A 22,143-nucleotide genomic window follows, 5' to 3' on the forward strand; every position below is an offset into this window, starting at 1 on the left:
AATGTGACATCATTTGGAAATTGGGTCTTTATAGACGTAACCAAGTTAAAATGAGATCATCAGGGTGGGCCCTAATTCAATATGACTTCTGTACTTAGAAGAAGAAGCAAATGCCATGTAAAGACAGACACATGGGAAGAACTCCATGTGATGACAGAGGCAAAGACAAGAGTGGTGCCACTGTGTGCCATGGAATGCCAAGGATTGGCAGCCAGCACCAGAAGCTGGGCAGAGGCAAAGAAGGATTCTTCCTTACAGGTTTTTGAGAAAGCATGACTCTGCAGACACTTGGATTTTCAACTTTGAACCTCGAGAATTGTGAGATAATAAATTTCTGTTGTGTTGAACCACAGTGTGTGATTCTTTGTATAGCAACCCTAAGAAGTTAACATGAAAGTGAAATTTCAGCTCTAATATTCAGTATTGCTACTTGCTTTCAAGTTAATTTGTATTTAAGAATACACCCTTTAAAGTGTTTAGAGATAACATGTGCTATCTTCAAACAGTGCCAGAGTGCTTATTGCATTCATTAACAGCAAAAATATTAAAAATAAGTGAAAGTCATTTCACCTAACTTAGCTAAAAAAAAAAAAAAAACAAACTCGTGAAGATAAAAGCACAGTAAACCTAAAATTAAGTAGAAGGATATGGTAAGGATAAGAGCGGATAGTAATAAATTTGAAAGCCAAAAGTAAGAAAAGTAACAAAATTAAAGGGTATTACCTTTAAAAACTAATAAAATAAATAAGCCTCTACTAGCAGGAATTACTAATACTAAAAATAAAAGTCATAGTTAAACAGTATTAAGAGTTAAAGGGAAATATAACTATATACATATAATAAAAATTTTAGAAAAATTTTCATGACAATTTCAGACAAATGTATTGGAGAACATTAATAAATAATCTTTAAGAAAAATATAAATCACTTAAATGACATAGGAGAAACTGACAAGCTAAATGAACGAGAAGCATCAAAAAATTGAATCAGTAATGAAAATCTCTGACTTCTTTTCCTTCTAAGATCACAGGCTTCGTTGGCTTAACAGTCAAGCCTTATAAATTCTTTAACCTTTGAAAACAGATATTCCCTATCTTCTACAAATAGTTGTGAAAAACAGTAAAAGAAGGAAGTCTACCCAATTTATTTCACAAGGGTAGTAAAACCTTAAAGTCACACAATAATAGGATGACTAAACTACATTGTAGACCAGACTAGCTATGAATATAGATATAATGTAAATTTCCAGTCAAAATGCAGGATTAGGGGCCAGATTTAATTTCCTCCCTGACACAACTAAAAACCAGACAAAATATATAAAACAGTATCCTTCAAAACATTAGACACCAGTAATGAAGGATAATAATACCGGGGAGCAGGGGAAAAAATTATGTAAACACTACACTTTCTCCAGTTTGCTGCCAGGGTAGTTTCCAGGCCATGGTGTACAGAAGGAGAATCTGGAGAAAGTTCAGAAATCTCTCCAATTTCAGGAGACAAAGGTAGGAGTCTGGGTAAGCCAGGTATCAAAAATTCACAGACTAGATTACCTGATAGGAAGAAGGTACACAGAACAATGAAGCTCTGAGGAGTGTCCCCCTCAAATATTCAAGTAAATACTGTTCAGCACAGTGTGACAAAACTACCTGACTTCCAGAAAACAACCAACTGAAAAGAGTATAAAGAACTGGCAGCAGACCAGAAACGGTGCCTGGTTCCAGTGGCAAAAAAGGAAATCTCACAATTCTGAGGGCATGTATTAGAGTTCTAGAAAAGATCTTGCTTCAGTAGTCAGGAAAAATGAACCCTAGACTAAATGCCGCCCCAGTCCTACCTAAGAAAGCTTAAAAGCAAGACCAAGAGGTTCAAGCTGTTTTAAAGTGACTTAAAAGAATCCAGGACAATGCATAGAAATACAGAGATATGTATAGGAATACAAAAACGTCTAGCCCCCCAAAAGGTAAAATTTATGAAGTTTGGATCTAGCCAAAAATTATCAGGAATTCAAAGAAACTAGGAAAAAGCTGACCAAAAAAAAATGACACAGGTGATAGAATTGGTAGGTAAGGACACTGAAACAGTTATTATACTGCATTCTGTATGTTCAAGAAACCAAAGGAAAGTTGAAATACATTAAATAGAGACAGGAAGGTAGAGAAAGATACAAATTGAACTTCTAGAGTTGAAAATTGCAAAGTAGGAGATGAAGAGATACACTGAATAAAATTCAAAGCAAATTAGACATCATAGAAAATCAATGAACTGAGAGACATAGCAATGAAAACTATCTTAAATGAAGCAGAGAGAATAGAGACTGAAAAGGAATGAGCAGAGCATCAGGAAAACAGCCAAATATAAGTAAAATGGAGATTCCTGGATGAAGACAGACAGTGGGAAATATTTTGAGAAACAATGGCCTAATGTTTCCAAATTTGATGAGATCACTAACCTACAGATCCAAGAAAATCAATGAACTGCAAGCACAAGAAATATGAAGAAACAAAACTAAGGCACATTGTAATCACAGGGCTCAAAACTAGTGATACAGAGAAAACCTAAAAGGTAGCCAGAGAAAAGAGACATATAGAGAAACAAATGTGTAGATTCTAAGAGATTTCTCATCAGAAACAATGCAAGTGAGAAGACAGTGGAACAACATCTTGAACATACAAAAAGAAACAAAACAAAAACAGCCATCAACCTAGAATGCCATACCCAGTAAAAATATGGACAAAATAAAGACTTTTTTGAAAACAAATGTGGCAGTTCCTTGAAAAGCTGAGTAGATACCTACCATATGACCTAGCCATTTCACTCCTAGGCATTTATCCAAGAAAAATGACAGCATATGTCTATACAAAGACATGTACATAAATGTTCATAACAGCTTTATGTATACTATCCCAAATCTGGAAACAACCAAGCGCCCACCAACATGTGACTAGATGAACAAATTATGGTATGTCCATACAGTAGAATACTATTCAGCAATAAAAAGAACAATAAAAAAAGAAGCTGTTCATAGATGTTAAACATGGATCTCAAAGTAATTTTGCTGAGTAAAAGGGAAGACAGAAAAAAAAGCTTACACGATATATTATTCTATTAATATAATATTTGAGGAAATGCAGACTAATCTATAATGACAGAAAGCAGATCAATAGTTACCAGAGATTGCAAAGCAGATCAGTAGGAGAAGTTAGGGAGGGATGGAGGGATGGAGGGATGGTATTACAAAGGGACACATAATAATTTTGGGGGTGGGGGATGATGGATACTTTATTTGGTTTTGGTGATGGTTTCAAGAACATATACATACGTTTTATCAAAGTGTACACTTTAACCATGTGCCTTTATTGTATGTCAACTATGCAATAAATGGAATTGTTTAAAATGGATGAAAAAATCCTGAATAAAAGATTAGTCGATTAAATTGCTGTTATAAAAAAGTTATACATCATGATCAGATGGGTTTATCTCAAGAATGCAGAATGGTTCAATACCTAAAAATTCTGGAAATGCAATATACTACTATTAAGAGGTTAAAAGGGAAACATAAAACAATTATCTTAGTAGAGACAGAATCTGATAAAATCCAATACTCATAATTAATAAAGAACTTTTGGTACAACTGAAACAGAAAGTAATTATCTTAACATAATAGAGGTTGTCTATCAAAACCCTACAATAAATATCCCACTTAAAATTGAAATTTTAGGGGTGCCTGGGTGGCTCAGTCAGTTGAGCATCTGACTTCAGCTCAAGTCATGATCTCGAGGTTCTTGGGTTCAAGCCCCCCATCAGGCTTTGTGCTGACAGCTCGGAGTCTGGAGCCTTCTTCTGATTCTGCGTCTCTCCCTCTCTCTCCCTCTCTCTCTCTGCCCCTCCCCCACTTGTGCTCTGTCTCTCTCTCTCTCTCCTAAAAATAAACATTAAAAAAACATTTTTAAGTGAAATTTTAGAAGCACTTCCTTTGAAGTCACTTCTTTTACACATTGCGCTGGAGGTCCTGTCAGTGTATAATTTTTAAAAATGAATAGGAAAAAAGCTAAAAAGAAACAGGTAAAACAGTTTTTATTTTCAGACAATATGATTACGTACACAGGGAATAAAAAACGAAGACTTTGTAAACAATTAGAAACAATAAGAGGAAGGTGCCTGGGTGGCTCAGTCGGTTGAGCATCTGACTCTTGATTTCAGCTCAGGTCATGATCTCACAGTTTGTGAGATGGAGCGCTGCATTGGGCTCTGTGCTGACAGTGTGAAGTCTGCTTGGGATTCTCTCTCTCCTTTCTCTCTGCCCCTTTCTCCGCGTCCTCTTGCTCTCTCTCTCTCTCTCTCTCTCTCTCAGAATGAATAAATAAATAAACTTAAAAATAGAAATAAAAGATACTGTCAGGTGCCTGGATACAAAAATCAATACACCAAAAAACAAACAAGGCCACCAACAAAATAATACTTTTCCTGTAGACCTGGAATAGCTAATTAGAAGATGTAGAAAAAGAAAAAAATTCACAATTGCAAAACATTTCTCCAATGTACTTTTTTAAAAATGTGTATTTATTCTTGAGAGAGAGACAGAGTGCAAAGTGAGGAGGGCAGAGAAAGGGAGACACAGAATCCAAAGCAGGCTCCAGGCTCTGAGCTGTCTGCAGGGAGCGGAGCCCGAAGCGGGCCAAACCCACAAACTATGAGATTACAACCTGATCTGAAGTCCAACACTTACCCGACTGAGGCACCCAGGATCCCCTCCAATGACCATTATAACTGAAAAACTACAAGATCTATATGGATAAAATGACAAATATTTTTCCCAGAAAATTAGTTTTACTCTGTGGTTTGAAAAACTCAATATTTAATTTTTTTTCAATGTTTCATTTATTTTTGAGAGAAAGAGAGAGACAGAGAGCAAGTGGGGAAGGGCAGAGAGAGAGGGAGACACAGAATCCACAGCAGGCTCCAGGCTCTGAGCTGCCAGCACAAAGACATGGGGCTCAAACCCATGAACTGTTAGCTAATGACCTGAGCCAAAGTCAGATGTTTAACTGACTGAGCCACCCAGTCGTCCCTGAAAGATTCAATATTTAATATGAAGGTTCAATGCAACGCTAGTCGGAGACTCCAATGGGATATTTTGTCAAATTTGACAAGTCAATCCTGAAATGAGTATGTCAGATTCAGGAATAACCAGGAAAGAAATTGGGAGTATTTTCCCTGTTGATGATAAAACTTATAAATCGATCATAATCAAGACAGAGATGTAATAGCTCTGAGAGATAAATAGACAAATGGGGCAGAATAGAGAACTCAGACACTGATCCTCACACATAGAGAGCTTGACGTATGACATAGGTGGAGTTACAAATCAGTGCAACGAAGACAGACTGCTCAGTAACTGATATGGTGATAGCTGGTTATCTGTATGGGGAAGAAAAAGATCACCACGTTGCCCCATATACAAAAAATAAACTGTAGTGGAATAAAGACTAAATACCTAAATTTTAAAAAACAAAAACACACCAAGTTTTAAGAAGAAAATACGTGAGGATCTTTATGACTTTGGAGTCAAGAAATGTATAATATTCAGAAAGCTGAGACCATAATGGGATAGAAATACACCAAAATTTAGGACTTCTGTATACTAAAAGGTACCCCGTAAAAAAGACAAGCCATAGCCCTGGAGGTGATATCAGCAACCTAAACAACAAAGAATTAATATCCAGATACAGAAAGAGCTATTAATAAAAAAGGAACACCAAGCCTTTAAAAAAATGAATATCTACAGGAATTTACAAAAGAGGAAACCTGAAGTTCCATTAAACACACAAAAACTGTTCAAACAGTTACCAGGGAATAGAAATTAAAACAATGAGATCTATCATACACACTTCCTGTTGGCCAGAAGGTAGAGAAAGGAGCATTGTCATATATTGCTGGAAGGAGGGCAAATGGGCAGAGTACCCATCATCCATTTTGGACAGGATTTTCACAATGTCAGACGTGAAAACTTGCCTATACTCTATGATCTTCCAATTCTGCTCATAGTGTTTATCACCTACTAGTAAGAGAAACTTGCAGTCTGACTTACACGAAAGGAAACTTGTAGAATGCTTATGGCAGCATTGTTGGCAAAGGCGAAAAATGAGAAGCAATTTAAATGTCAATCAATAGGAAAATGGATACATTTTAAATGAGATATTTTTATACAACAGACTACCATAGACAAAGAAAATGAGTAAATTAAAGGTATAGGAAAACAAATAAGACATGAGACTGAATACAGATATATGGCAGAATGATACATTATGTAAAGTTCAAGAACACACAAAAGATATATGTGGTTTATGGATAAAAACATATGTGGGAAAATTATAAAAACTTTGAAAGAATGATAAATACCCAAGTCATGAAAATAACACATCAGGGGAGGGTGGGGAGGGGCCATGAGATTGAGGGGCACAACCAGAGGCCTCTACATATATCTGTAATGCTTCTTCTTTTTCTTTTTTTTTTTTTATAAAACTCTTTTAAAAAAATTTTCTAGTTTATTTCTTTATTTTGAGAGAGAGAGAGGGAGCGAGCACAAGCAGGGAGGGGCAGAGAGAAGGAGAGACAGAATCCCAAGCAGGCTCTGCACCATCAGTGAGATCATGTGAGATCATGACCTGAGCCAAGACCAAGAGTCAGATGCTTAACCAACTGTGCCAACCAGGTGGCTTCTTCTTAAAAATAATGCTTTTAATGCTTCTTCTTAAAAAATAGCTAGCATGAATAAGGCAAAATGTTAACATTGGATAAAGCTGGGTTGTGGAATACATGGGTGGGTTTGTTTGTTTTGCATTATTCTCTGTACTATTGAGTATGTTTGAAAGATTTCCTTTTCTGAAGTGAGAGAAGCTTAAGATTGTTCATCTAGTTAGTGGCAAAACTGGGATTTAGACAAGGAGTCTAACTGCTGAGCCTTACTATCCTACAGTGCCTTTCTGAAATTGGCACATGAATGATGTAATATGTGTATATACAGATCTGTACACTACATAGATGTATGGTGATATATGTAAGTCACACTTAGCACTTAACACATTGGGTGGCACATCAAAACCATTCAACAAATGGCAGCTATTATAACCATTGATTTATATTAGTAATTGCTATTTATATTGGTATGTTTTGTAGCCTTTGTAATTGTATGTTTATGTATATGTAATGTGTATATTCTTCTAGACCCACATCTTACACATCCCAAATACTTATACAAACAGTGACCATGTCAGCAGAAACAATGATGGAGTTTAATCCTCAGTGTGGCTAGCCAGGTCCTATATGCCTTCAGGATTACTTCTAGAAATTGTGAAGGGCAAAGTAAGAATTCATTCATTTACTTAACAGCATTTATTGAGTACCTATCATGTCACCAAAACTGGGGATCCACTAACGAAAAAAGAAACCAGGTCCCTGCCACAGGTGAGAAGCACTATTTAATAGTGTAGCGTAAAGCAAGCCAGACACGTGATTGTAAATTTTCTAGTAGCCACATTTACAAAATTAAAAGAAACAGGTGAAAATCATTCTACTAATGTATTTTACTTACTTTAATGGATCTGAAATTTCATCACTTGAATATGTAATCAACATGCAAATATAATGACATAGTTCACATTCTTTGTGCTAAGCTTGGTAACCTAGTGTGTATTTCACACTTATCCCACATCCCACTACACACTCAACATGTTTCCAGCATTCAGTAACCACGTGTGGCCAGTGGCTGCAATGTTGACCAGGGTCTTTCGTGAGCGGATTAGTCAGATGAGAAGCAATTCAGAAAGCATGCAAGTTGAGGTAAGTGGTAAAAGCAAAGGAAAATGCAGGCTGAGACATAAAATAACTGGGTAGTAGGAGTGGGGTAGGCATACTTTAGGCTTAAGGAATGACTTTCTGAAGAAGTAGCTTTTGAGCTTGCACCTGAAACACAAGCCAGCGGCAAGCAAGATGAGGAATGTACCCTTTGCTGCAATCCTACCGTGCTAGGTGCCCTGTTTACAATAGGACAGGCAAGAATGTTCTTAAAGAATCAATCTGTGCCAAAAGAGGGCCTCTGATGCTAATAAATATATGAATAAAAAAACAGATAGCGGTTGTTAAAATAAACTAAGATTTTTGGTTCTTCTTAAATGATAAGAGTTACACTGAGCATCACTTTTCCGAACAAATATTCTCCTCTGGTGAAATAACAGATGACACATGCATGATCTGTATTGCATTTGGATATGAATGAAACTTCACATAATATGACATAAATTATCTAAGTGCTTCTGATTGGGATGGTCAGCTCACCTTTGGGCCTTGTACTCCAATTCCCACTGGCCCTCTAGGACCTGTAGCTCCTGTTTGGCCTACTTCTCCCTAGTGAGGAAAGAGTATTTGAAGAGTATATGACTACAACAGTAAAATAAAAATAATATATTCCTGCCTTAAGAGCTAAGTGCTCTCTTACAACAACACAATAAGATAAAACAGAGCTTTATGTCCTCAATTCATATGTGTTTGAATATATATATAGTAAATATATATCGATTATATTATTAATATCAATGCTCACAATATGTTGTAAAATATGAAAATATGTGAATATATTATGTTTTTAAGTATATGTTTCTATGTAATTCAAATATATATATGCATATATATATATGCATATATATATATGCATATATCCCTTCAGGTAGATGGAGTTTTACCAAATTTGGAATATATAATGGGCTGGCTTAAAATACAGGCTAAGTAGCATACTTAAAAGGTGGAGGGCACCTGGAATATAGGCAGTTACATTCCACATCAACTAAAATTGACACATGAGAAGCCCAAGTGACTGCTAATCAAGGGCAATATCGTGAACAGACAGAATGACCTGATCTTCCAATGGTGAGCCCAGATCAAAAGTCTCAAGGACAGTAACTTTATGCCGTCAAGTGCTTCTCACACGGGAATCTCTAAGGAGTGTACTGGAAGGTGACTACTCTCAGAGGAGTATTTATTTAATGATCATTAGTGACCATTTGAAGCAACATTAAGTATAGCTAGTTAAATAATAAGTGCCATGCCTCTCCCTAAGGATAAATAATAGCTGTTAATTTAGGACATAATAAGATTCCCATGTTCACAGAAAAGTTTTATGTATTTCTGACTCCATATCTTTAATTAAATGTTTCAGGAGTTTGACCTATTGTGGGAGTGTTGGTCAGAATGAATTAGCAAGCCCACAGGTGGCCTCTACTGACAATCCTCCTTGAATTGCTAGAATAGGATCTCTTGAGAAAACGTAATAAAACAGTAAATTAAGATTGCATAAATAAATGTGTCTAAGAGCATAAAGAATACACATTACCTTATCTAAACCATCAGGAATATCTATAATGTTTTGCATTAAGTAGAAATCTGATGTTTAAGTTCATTTCATCTACTGCTTTCCCAATGCACTGGCTCCTGACCAGGAAACAACAATAGACTATGGATGTACTAAACTCTGCTTTCATTTAGAAAGTTACCTTGGAGAAAGAAAGAGAGAGAGAGAGAGAGAGAGAGAGAGAGAGAGAGAAAGAAAGAAAGAGGAAGAGAGAGAGAGAAAGAGAGGAAGGAAGGAAGGAAGGAAAGAAAGAAAAGAAAGAAAGTTACCTTAGAACCAGGTGAGCCTTGTCCTGGGGGCCCTTGTGGACCAGGTGGACCCATAGGACCTTGGATTCCCTTTAAAATAAAATGTTTAAAAATAGTATTAGTGAAATTCAGAAATTTGGATAAGACTAGTTTCATATCCTCTAACATGAAATTTTAGTTCACATCACATAATACATTACTCATCCTCAATATTTGTTGAATGGCATGACAGAGGCTGCTAGTTGAACCATAATATGCATTCTCCCCTTTATCCATAGTAAAAGAATTTTAGCTGAACTGCATGGCTGCCTAGAATAATGACCATATTTCCCAGTCCCTTGTGCAGACAGGCATTGGCATATGGACTGGATTCTGGCCAATGGGATATGAATGGAAGTGATGTGTGCAATTTCTGATTCATGACAAAGGAGGAAGTATGCCTTCCCCTTCCATGTTCCCCTGCCCCAGTGGCTGAAGTGAAGACATAATGGTTATTGTGGATCCTGTGGATGAGGAAAGTACCCTTGGAAGGGCAGACTCATAAGAATGAAGAAGACCGAACCCCTGAAGACCCTGATGAGCAGAGCCACCACACCAGCTTGGAGTTGCAAATAAGAGAAACAAAATTCCGTCTTGTGAGCTTATTTCACATCTCAGTCTCATGCAGGCAAACCTATATTCTAGTTGCATCAATGAAAATATATCAGGATATTAAGTTGAAAGTTTGGCCATAGGCTCTAAGAAGCAATAGCCTATAGACATCAAATTGAAGAATGTTCAAACACTAGACTCTCACTCACATTGTGGATATAAAAAGGGGAAAGAGGATTTAATAAGTTCTTCTTTGGAGAAAGTAGTCTTACAAAGCATTTTCTTTGCAGAAAATGAGAGGGATTTGGGTTGCTTCCCTCTTTAGCCTATTCTAGAGAGGGAGCTTCAGTGAAACCACTTATTGACCTTGATTTTTGCTTTGGGGACACAAGGGACCTTTGTCTGCCTCATACCTGGGAGAGCTAAAATGGACTATGATGGTCAAGAGGGGCATGGGTGGGGTCGGTGGGGGGAAGCAATCAGCCCATCCATCCAGGGTCTGTCAGCACAAAGGCCACACTAGTTTTTTTCTGTGGACCAGATGTACTCTAGATGAGAGACAGGGTTGGCCTGGAATTGTTTTGAATCCTGGCCAAGAGGACCTGGAGGAGCTGTGGAACTCCAACAGAGAGAGTCAGTATTAAATGAACCCCCAGAAAAGCAGAGGTTGATGGGGAGAAATGACTGGAGCAAGAGAGTTCTTCATCCATGGCCCGAAAGTGGCAGTCACAGGGGCAAGGCAGGAGCCCCACAAGGAAACTTAGTGTCAAACATCTGTCAAGACCAGAGGATCCAAAGCCATGTGACAACAGACCAGCCAGGAAAGAACCTCTGTGGCCTCTCCCCTCTACCCTCATCCTTGACTCAGCCTGGGAGGGATGAGAAGCACGATCCCTCCCATGGACCACAGGCTCTCCCTACAGCTCATACCAGATGAATGAAGATTAAAAGGAAAATTAACATATTGACTAGATAATTTGCATTACATAATTAAAACTGTGATTTACAACTTAGAGGTGACACAATAAGTTTTATTACCTAAAAGTGATAAGAAAAGACTGAGGTTTGTTGGTAATTTCTTCCAGAAAAAGAAAAAACTTTCCCCACTGGAAAATATTTAAGGGATGATGAGGAAAAAACTAAAATTTTATTTCCCTTACACCTCACAAGCCATGCTTGTATAAATAATGGTTATAGATATATGATTGGTTTATTACAAATGGCATCCCCTTTTCTCCAGCTGGATGATACAACTGCTGTTTATTTTTTAATTATAAACACGATTCCCCTTTTCTCTGGTTAATGAAGATGAGGCAGTGTAAACAATTTAAGAAAGCTAAGGTTATTATAATAAGGAATTAAAATGTTATTATTAGAAGGAATCGTTTACAATAGTCTACAAGTAGCATGGTATGTGACAAGGAACCAAAAAATTCGAAGGGTTATGTGCACTTATGTGTATGTGGTTATTTGTATTTCACTCCAATTTGTAACAGAGTTGAAGTTGTCAAGCCTCCAAACATTTAATGAAAATCTGCCGGCCACTTGAGTCATATTATAAACATGTTCCTGAAAACAAGAATTCCCTCCAAAACAGATGAGTGGGAAAATTCATTTCTATAAGAGAATTAGGGAGATCTAGCAACAATCATTCCGTGGGTAAACATGTTCAATTAAGGATAAGAAGAAAAATGAATAACTGTATAAATGGAGGTTAAATGTAAGTAGGATTTAAATCATTTGTCTTAAAAGGGCAAACACACTCTTTTCTTATTTAAAGCAGTTTGTAAATAACACAGTCTATTCAATCTCCTACCGATAGGGGTCAGCTCCTTATAGATAGGTCTACTTTAAAAGTTATCTTCTCTTGGAAAAGGAGAGAAAGGGGTGAGAAAACAAAAGAAGTCAGAGATGTTTTTTAACCTGAAGCACAACAACATCCACCAAGATCCAGTAGTAAAGGCAATAGGAAGTTGCAGGTGGGAGATCCAGGATTTACAGGCCATCTGGAAAGATTTGGCTTTTTTTGGACCTCATTTTCAGGCCTATTAGTGGTAACTCAGCACCAGGACCACAAGACTCAGGAAGCAACACGACTGTCCAGTCACATCCAGGACCAGAATGTAAGCCTGTATGAAATTGGCAAATAAACTACAAAGTGTGAGACTGCTTGATGCCATAGTCAAACCATAATCCTTATGTAATCAAAATATCCAGCTCTTAATTATTATCTAAATACTTATATACAGACTTATCTTGGCTTTTCCTGCATCTTAACCTTCCTAATGTATTACACTAGGATTTCTACAAAGAGAAAGGAAATGGAAAGAGGAGTTATATCCAGATTTAATGTTGCGTAGATTAACAATAACAACAACAAAAATACTAATTAATTACTAGATGTTTAGAAATAAACCCAGAGTTAATGTCAACAATGAGATTTGGAATTATCCTTTTTTAATCCTCTTTTCCCATTGTCCTAGATAAGGGAAGCACTGTTCATTCTCTAGGCAATGGAATAATTCAAAACTTAATCATAAATCTTAATCAACAGATTGGCTACTTTCTATGCAGGAGGACATTCAGCATAAATTTGGATTTGTTCGTCACGTTGATTAAATGAGATTCTGTAGGTAGATAGTACTATTATATTATCTTTGTATTACTCAGATCTAACAAAACTGCCCATCTTTTCCAAAAGTTATGGTCAGAAGATTTGGGAAGCAGTTCCAGCCGTGAATGTAGAGACATCCTCAGAGTGCTTTCCTTTCTTCTGACCGAGGGAGGCCAAATGTTATTTATAAACCCTCTCTGTGATTTGCTTCTATTCAGGAACAGTACCCCTTAAATTAAGTGGTTACCTCTGATTCTGGTGCTGGTTTTAAGTTTAATACTTTTTTAAGATTGGTACATGGCTGGGGAGTAGGAAAGACTACTCTATTGGCATTGGGAGAAAGTGGGATCTAATCATTCACAAAGCCTCAAGGGGAAAATACACAAACCCACAGGTAAATAAACCACTGCTCCTAAGGAAAACTAAAAATATAAACTCAATCTGAAACTCTTATCCTGTTAATTAGACATGAAGGTTAAAAGTCACAGCTCCAAGAAGCACACATTTTATTTTTTAAGTCTTTGGAAGTTCTAGAAAATAAAATCTCATAGAACCATCTTTTCCTTCCCTACACTTACTTTTGGATGTACATCCCCTTGTGCTTTGACTATCAAATATACTCAGAGGTGTTTGCAGGACTGGCTTTCAATGAACAGTAGGATTTGGCCAGAATGTTCCGTACTGAAAGGAAAGGGAGAAGGCTTGGATTACCTGTTCCCCTTGACTCCCAGTTCCGGGGATGCCCATTGGCCCTTGGGGTCCCGCAGGTCCCAAATCCCCCTGTGTTGAAAATAAGAGAGAAATATAACAATAAACCTCATCCTTTCATACTTTGCTAATCTTGAATTATGCTGAATTGAAATCCATCTATAGCATAAGATGGTTCAACATAAAAAGTTAGAAAACTCTTTCTTTTAACCAGTTTATGGTTCAAGTTTGCCAAAGTAGTGAATGCTAGTTTCACTGTTTAGTCTAAATTGGTGACTATTTGCACCTGTTTGTATTTATCAGTCATTTTTCTCACAGGAACACAAAATTCCTAAATGGTTGTTATAATGACACAACTGCTTCCTGTTAGGATTATAACAAATATTTAAATGTATAATATTCATTGGGTACAAGAAAATCAGGATTTGAGAGAGAACTTGAAGAGAAATGTTTCAAAATTATCTAAATACCTTTCCCCTCCACATCTTATAAAAATATGCTTTAAAAATTAAGAAGCTATTTAAGGTAAATGCAACAGAACTGAAGAACCTCACCTTTCCTTTCTCTGAAATAAATTTGGGAAGCAAAGTGAGAGTTATCAGCAAGAAGAACACTATCATTCATTCTTTGTGTGTTTCAGCAGGTACCCGTGAGTGCCTATTATGTGCTAGGAATTATTCCAAACGCTGGGGAAGCAACAGTGACCTAAGCAGCCAAAAATCTCTGTTCTCATGGAGCTTACATTTTAGTGGGAAAAACAGAAGACAGTAAACAGGATAGATAAATAATATGTTAAAGAATGATAAGTGCTAAGCAGAAAGCTAAATCAGGGAAAGGGGGGGACAGCTACAATTTTGCATAAAGTGGCCAGAGATGACCTCACTGGAGACAGAAAATGAATCCAGTAGAAACATAGAAAAAAAGCATTCCAGGCAGAGTAAACATCCACTGCAAGGATGATGATGCCGGAACAGCCCAGAACAGCAAAGGCACAATATGTTGCATATTTTATCCTATTTTTTATTTTTATGTTTTTAAAGCAGGCTCCATGCCCAATGTAGGGCTTCAAGTCACAACCCCTGAGATCAAGAGTCGCATGCTCTATCACCTGAGCCAGCAGGCCCCCCAGATATTCAAATGTCAGTTGTATTTAGGCTATATCAAGGTCCATAAACTTTTTCTTACAGGGTTGGATAGTAAATATTTTATTCTCAAGGACCGTAATAAGGTCTCTATCATAATTAATGAATGCTGCTTTGGTAGTGCAAAAGCAGCCCCAGCCAATACCTAAATGAACAGGTGTGCCTGTGTTCTAAAAACACTTTATTTATAAGAACAAGCAGCCAGCCCTAGTTTGCCAGTACCTGGGCTAAATAAATATGTTTTTATAAACAAATATGTATCATCATTAGTAAATTAAACTAAACTCATGGAACCATAGTTCTGTTGTACTCAGTTCTCACTGCTCCAAAGGAAGAAAGAGCATCTTTACATATTTTTAGGAGCTAGAGCTACAACCAGGGCTGAGCGATTCAAGCCAAGAACTGTATTACAACTAAAATTGGTATAAGTCACTTTTTACCAGTATCTCTGCTATTTAAATACAGATATGTGGAAGAGACAGTTACCAGTAAATAAAAGAAATAAGTAATTCAAAACTGAAACACAAGACCCAAGATAATCATGAATCTAAGTCATTATTGTAATATATAAAATCTGATGGCATGCTTAGAAATTAACATACATGACTCCAAATTGATATGAATTCTGTTTTTTGCGCATTTCTTATATCCTCCCCCCCCTCTGCAGCTTTCTGTTCCCTCTGGTCTGTTGGGCCTTATCAGCCTCCAGCAGCTTCTATCAGCAGCCTCAATACCACTTCTAATCTGGGGACAATCTGTAGCTATTTTAAAGAAGACAAGTAACTAGTGAGAAAGAGACAAGCAATGGCAGGTAGGCCATGGTGTTGTGTTGAACATAAACGGTTTTGCAGGCTACCAGTATCAGATATGAACATTTTATGTAATGAACCAAGACAAAAGCAAGAGGAGTCTATAGCCATGTCTGAACACAGACAAAAACAAAAAACAACATCCAAACAACCCATTCATGGACAAATGATCACACATCCCCCTATTTGAGCTAAAATGAATGGCTATTTCTTTACCGATTATAGCTAAACCTGACTCCATTTTTCCCACCTCCTAGATAAGACTCATTAAAACATCCAATCTTAAAATTACCTCACCTTAAAAATACCTGCAGCGTCCAATCCAAACCCAACCTGTACTTTCTTGGACACTCCCCAAATCACCTAACACAAGCCCAAGTCCTATAAAGAAAACTTTCATCTTCTTACTGAGTAGTGATGGGTTCCCCATAGTATGTGGTCTTCCTCACTGTAATGAGTCTATAAAACCTAACTTTGTTCAACTATAGGTGGATCCCTGTTGGTCCTTGTAGGAGGGCACCAACGCTAGGTTTCTTAAATGAGTTCTCTTATTTTAGTCCCATTTTAAAAAAAATTTTTTTTAACGTTTATTTATTTTTGAGACAGGGAGAGACAGCATGAACGGGGGAGGGTCAGAGAGAGAGGGAGACACAGAATCAGAAACAGGCTCCAGGCTCTGAGCTGTCAGCACAGAGCCTGATGCAGGGCTCAAACTCACGGACCGCGAGATCATGACCTGAGCTGAAGTCGGATGCTTAACCGACTGAGCCACCCAGGCGCCCCAGTCCCATTTTTTAAAGTTTATTTAACTTGAGAAAGAAAGCAAACATGAGCGGGAGGAGGGGCAGAAAGAGAGGGAAAGAATCCCAAGTCAGACACAGGGCTCAATCTCACAAACCATGAGATCATGACCTGAGGTGAAATCAAGAGTTGGATGCTTAACTGACCGAGTCACACAGGTGCCCCAGTAATATTTTTTTGAGTGAGCATCTAAGGATGGACATGCACTTTCTGTAATAGGTCAAGTAAATATGTTTTTAAAAACTATTTTCTTTACTAAGAAGAGGTCTGTTTTGCTCATGTTTGTCTACAAAGCTGGTTGGCTGAAGATAGTTTTACTGGAAGTCAAAACCCAAATAAATGAGCCATTACTGTAAATATAAATGATGGGATTTTTCAAATCATAATTCATCCCACATAACAATAAACCCTGCATATACTTGATTCATAATAACCTGGATCCCTGTGTGATATGGTTGTCAGGTTGAATACAGTTCATAAATGTACATGCATAAAGAACAATGAATAAATAATAATTACACTGGTGCATCTTTCCTATCGTATACTCCATATGCAGTACCTTGTCCCCTTTGATTGACAGGCCTTGTAATCCCTGTGGGCCAATTGGTCCTTCAGAGCCTTTTTCACCCTAAAAATATATATGGGAGGAATATCAGTATACTAATAAAAATCAGGATTTAAAAACAGTTGAAGCATCCAAAGCATCCAAATTCACTATTCACTGCAAATGGGTCATTCTAGCGGACCCCAAGATTTGTAACTTGCAAAATACACATCATTAGGTTTAATACTATTAAATAGGGAGGAATCTATCCAAACAGAACATGTACGCAGCATCACTAACCTTGGAAAAGAACTCCATTCCCAATATAATCAGAAATATCTAGAAATGGGGGGCCTAATTAATCATATAGTACAACAAACTGAATCAATCCTCCACTCCCTCAACACTGATGCAGCTATAGGTCCATCACACAATGAACATTTGTCTCTCATATTAGAATATGAACTAACACTTGCTTGTACTGAATTACTTGTCATATGTTTTATATCATAATTTATAAACATTCATTGAAAATTTAGTTTGTGTGTGTGTGTGTGTATTTTTTAATATAATTTATTGTCAAATTGGTTTCCATACAACACCCAGTGCTCATCCCAACAGGTGCCCTCCTCAATGCCCATCACCCACTTTGCCCTCCCCCTGACCCCCCCCATCAACCCTCAGTTTGTTCTCTGTATTTAAGAGTCTGTAATGGTTTGCCTCCCTCCCTCTCTCTTTGTAACTTTTTTTTTCCCTTTCCCCTCCCCCATGGTCTTCTGTAAAATTTCTCAAGACCCACAGATGAGTGAAAACATATGGTATCTGTCTTCTCTGACTGACTTATTTCACGTAGCAAAATACCCTCCAGTTCCATCCACGCTGCTGCAAATGGCAAGATTTCATTCTTTCTCATTGCCAAGTAGTATTCCATTGTATATATAAACCACATCTTCTTTATCCATTCATCAGTTGATGGGCATTTAGGCTCTTTCCATAATTTTGCTATTAGTTTTTAGGAGAATTCATAGAAAATCTTCTTGGGTAGACTTCTATAGTCATGTGGCCTACGTGAATAGCTCTGGTCGTGATGGCATACCAATGAAATCATGACATTCTGTGCTTTTGTATGAAAAATAAACGATATAATCAATTAGAAATAGCTTTTGTTTCATGAATTTGTTTAAGCCAAGGGTAAAATCAAAGAACACTTGCAAGAAACCTAGGAAACAATAAACCTTCAAGTCCCTCTAGATTCATAATTTATTCGCTTAAGCTCTATATCAGTGCAAAGTAACCCCATGTAGCACATATAGAAAACTCCCCTTGGTCCTGCTGGTTGGTGAATGAGGTATTCTGACTAATGGTTTCTTCCAATCATTACCACAGAGTAAAATTATATACAATCAACCCTAAAATAACACTGAATATAATGTATTCTTTCTGGGATGAGAAAGAGGGTAACACAGTGCTGTGGGTTATTGTGAGTGTATTATTATAACATACAGTTGAACCTGTCACTAAGACACACCCTGCAATATGCTTCTTGTATTTCAATTATTCATTATTTATTTATTTATTCATTCATTTAAAATGTTTTTATTTATTTATTTTGAGAGAGAGAGAGAGCATGTGCACAGGGAAGGGGCAGAGAGAGAAAGGGAGAGAGAATCCCAAGCAGGCTCCACACTGTCAGCACAAAGTCTGATGTGGGGCTCAAAACCACGAACCATGAGATCATGACCTGAGCCAAAATCAAGAGTTGAACACTTAATCAACCAAGCCACTCAGGTGCCCCTCTTATTTATTTATTTATTTATCTTAAAAACCCCCACAGATTGTAAAGAGAAATAACCCTGGATATTTGAATTTCCCAGGTTGTTTGGACTACACAAAAACAGAAATTTTCTATATGCCAAAAAAAAAAAAAATCAAGAAAGTATGTATTATAAAACTTCCTGAAATGTAGTGCTAAGTTGCTAACATCTGTCTTCTGAGAGTGATACTCTGATTAAGTCAGGGCATTAGTAATGTCCCTTTTATCCTACATATTATTTCCACTTATTGTGACAAATTAAAGTCTGCTAGTTAATGAGGGCCTCTTTTAAAATTCAACCCAGCAGTCACAACTTAGTGTAAATTAGGTTTTAACTAATTGATTTCCCTCTAGTGGAGATTCAGGTTTCTCATAGACAATGGAATATTGATCATGGTGGAAAAGGCTAAGAATGAGATGCAATTCTAGAGCTGAGGCTATACTGAGAAGGTGAGATCTTAGCAATCTGACTGACTAAAGTGGAAATTCTTAGACACTTAAGAAAACAGCATGTGCAGGGCACAGGGTGGCTCAGTTGGTTAAGCATCCAACTCTTGATTTCGGCTCAGATCATGATCTCATGGTTAGTGGGTTCAAGCCCACATTGGGCTTCATGCTGGCAATGCAGGGCCTGCTTGGGATTCTTTCTCTCTTTCTCTTTCAAAAATAAATAAACACAAGAAGAAAGAAAAAGAAAGGAAGAAAGAAAGAAAGAAAGAAAGAAAGAAAAGAAAGAAAAGGAAGGAAGAGAAGGAAGGAAGGAAGGAAGAAAAAGAAAAGAGAAAAGAAAAGAAAAGAAAAGAAAAGAAAAGAAAAGAAAGAAAGAAAGAAAGAAAACAAACAGCATGTGCTTCCCTGGGCGGTGCATGTGTGCATGCATGTGTGTTTGGGGAAAGACTTTAGAAAGAAGGAAAAAGAACCCCCAAATGTTTTCTTAGTTACTGAAATTTTGTTGATGCTGCCCAAAGTGTCTTGGAAAATCATTTCCTGTGTGGCCTTTGGTAGATTGTGGGTAAGTAGCCTCGACCAGAGGTCAGCAAATTATAGCCCATTGGCCAAATCCAGCTCAGGGCTTACATTTTTTGGCAAATACAGCTTTACTGGAATACAGTCACGCTCACTCATTTATACGGAGCTGATGACTGTTTTCATGCTACAACAGCATAAGTTAAGTAGTTGCAACAGACACCATACTGCTCACAAAGCCTCAAATATTTATTATCTTTCCCTTTATGGAGAAAGTGTGCCAACCCCAGAGGGTTCCTCAAGGAACCAAGGTTCCCAGGGGAACTTGAGCACCAAGAATTATATATGGGAAGCAATAGAAGCATTTAAATTCTCAATTGCCAGGTAAAAGGTATGTTTTTCATAGTTTTTGCTCCTTATTATAACAAGGTAATTCCAGTGCCCTCCTCCCTGCTATATTTCCTTTCTTATTATGCTAATGACAATGTGATTACAAATTCGTTTATTAGTTTCTTATCTATGTTTCACAAAACAAAGCTGTGAATAAAGTTCTATGGTAGCTACGCTTGATAACTTCTGGGCATAACGATGCTATTTATCACTGTGGCTTTAATGACTATAGATTACTTTAAGAGAGTTTTCTCATTTCACATGCAATAATTATATGAAGTAGAAGTCTGTCAATTAGTTATTTATAATTGCAAATTTCACCAGAGTTTCATGTTAAGGAAAAACTTACATCTTCCTTCATTTAATAGGGTGAAGGTAGTCAGGAAAATACTTGACTTCTGGTAATTGGCTAGGACCCATTTTTTTAAAGTTATAAATCATGACCATGCAAGGCAAAGCATTTTTTCATAGTACGGGAGGTGTTGTTACCTTTGGCCCTGGAAATCCTTCTCCTGGTAAGCCCCTCTCTCCTGGTGCTCCCTCAGGACCGCGGGGACCCTGTTTGGATAAGAGGGAATGAGGAACAGGAAAAGAGAAAGAAAGAGAGAATGGGAAGTGGGGAGAGAGATAGGAGGAAGAAGGAAGAGAGAAAATGGTTATATTTTAGTTCACATGGGCATGCAATGATATAGTCCTATTTATGTTGTTAGTGAGAATCCTAGTAAATTCCATACTGATCAGCAGAATTGTAGAGTTGTGAAGAATATTCCCATTGTATTACTCATTCCATTTGATTGGCATAAGATGTTCTATTCTGGTGTCCTCATATTAGAGGAAAATGGAAATTAAGTGATGCTTCGGAATAAAGATTAGGAAATAAGTCCTTTGAGGGAAGTCTAAAAATCTAGCCACTGTGTGGCCTGGAGAAGGTTGCTGAGTGATTAAGTAATTTAAAAACATCAGGGGAGCCCTGTGAAGAAATCACTGCACAGCTGCTTTAAAACATCGAATTCTGTTTACATGTGTTTTAATTTCTATCCTGACAAATTTGGATTCAAACTTGAATTCTTGAATTCTTTCGAGGACTGGTTGAGTCCACTGGGGGTTTATGTGCAAATAGGAATCTTGATAGAATCATGCAGAGGAAGCATGGTTTTTGATCTCAGTGATTCAAATTAAAAAGTCCATGTAACTATTGCTCAGAAAGGCAGTCAGATGGTGAAGAGTTCTCACGTAAGTAAAGAGAAACAACACACTCTCTGGCTTTGAAGTGGACTGGCAGGAAACAAACTGATTGAAAAAGAAAAGACAACAGCAAGATATTCAATTAAAGTGGAAATTTTAAAAAGCTACAAATTTTCCCTCTCTTTATTCTTGGCCAGAAGGCATAAAAGTAGAAAAGGAACTAACAACAAGAACCTTAGAAGCACAGATAGGAGCTTTTCCTCTAATGGATGTAAAAGAAAAATAATGAGGGCTTGCTTGCCAGAAAGTGAGCCTAGGACAGAACAAAGTCTACCGAGTTGCCCAGCAGCTCCAAAGCCAGCAAACGGCAGACACTGTGAATGATCTTCGGGCTTGATACACAGTAATCCGGGATAATTTAAGAGGTGCTTTCTACTGAGCCTGGGAGCAGAGCTAGGATTCAGCATTATGCTAATCAGTGACTGATCACAGTTATAGATTTATAAAAAAGAAAGCTAATTGTATCCCGTGTTCAAATTTTTTTTGCCTTCCCCTATTATTGTATATTTTAAAAGACAGTCTTCTTCAGTATTTATGCATAACCAATTTCGTAAAGACTTTAATTAAAGAAAAAAGCTAACATTTAATTCAATTTAAATTGCTATGCTTATGGGAAACCTAGCTTTTAAGAGTCCAAGACCTTAATCAAAGCACTAATATCCATGATAGCTTACTCTAACGTTAGAGTGATTAACTAGGGGAAAAATAAATATAAGCATGAAAACTAGATTGCAAATAAAAGAGTAAGTGCCTAGCTAACATCATATGCTTTAACCAAAAAAAAAAAAAAAAAATTGACAAATGATTCCTCTTCCCCAATGATAAAACAAATGAAAATAACACAATTTACATTCAATGCAAAGAAGTCT

The 22,143-nt window shown here is 37.1% G+C and overlaps 1 protein-coding gene across 1 annotated transcript in view; it reads right to left on the bottom strand.

The window, feature by feature from the left end:
• Positions 1–22,143, bottom strand: part of COL28A1 (collagen type XXVIII alpha 1 chain) — a 172,128-nt gene that overhangs the window by 94,542 nt on the left and 55,443 nt on the right. The window contains exons 14-18 of the mRNA XM_049641510.1: positions 20,519–20,587; positions 16,876–16,944; positions 13,568–13,636; positions 9,673–9,741; positions 8,335–8,403 (exon numbers count right to left, since the gene is read on the bottom strand). Of these exons, the coding sequence (XP_049497467.1) occupies positions 8,335–8,403; positions 9,673–9,741; positions 13,568–13,636; positions 16,876–16,944; positions 20,519–20,587 (345 nt within the window). The remainder of the gene's footprint in view (positions 1–8,334; positions 8,404–9,672; positions 9,742–13,567; positions 13,637–16,875; positions 16,945–20,518; positions 20,588–22,143) is intronic.

This window comes from Panthera uncia, chromosome A2 (assembly GCF_023721935.1).
Source record: "Panthera uncia isolate 11264 chromosome A2, Puncia_PCG_1.0, whole genome shotgun sequence".
Classification (NCBI taxonomy): Eukaryota; Metazoa; Chordata; class Mammalia; order Carnivora; family Felidae; genus Panthera; species Panthera uncia.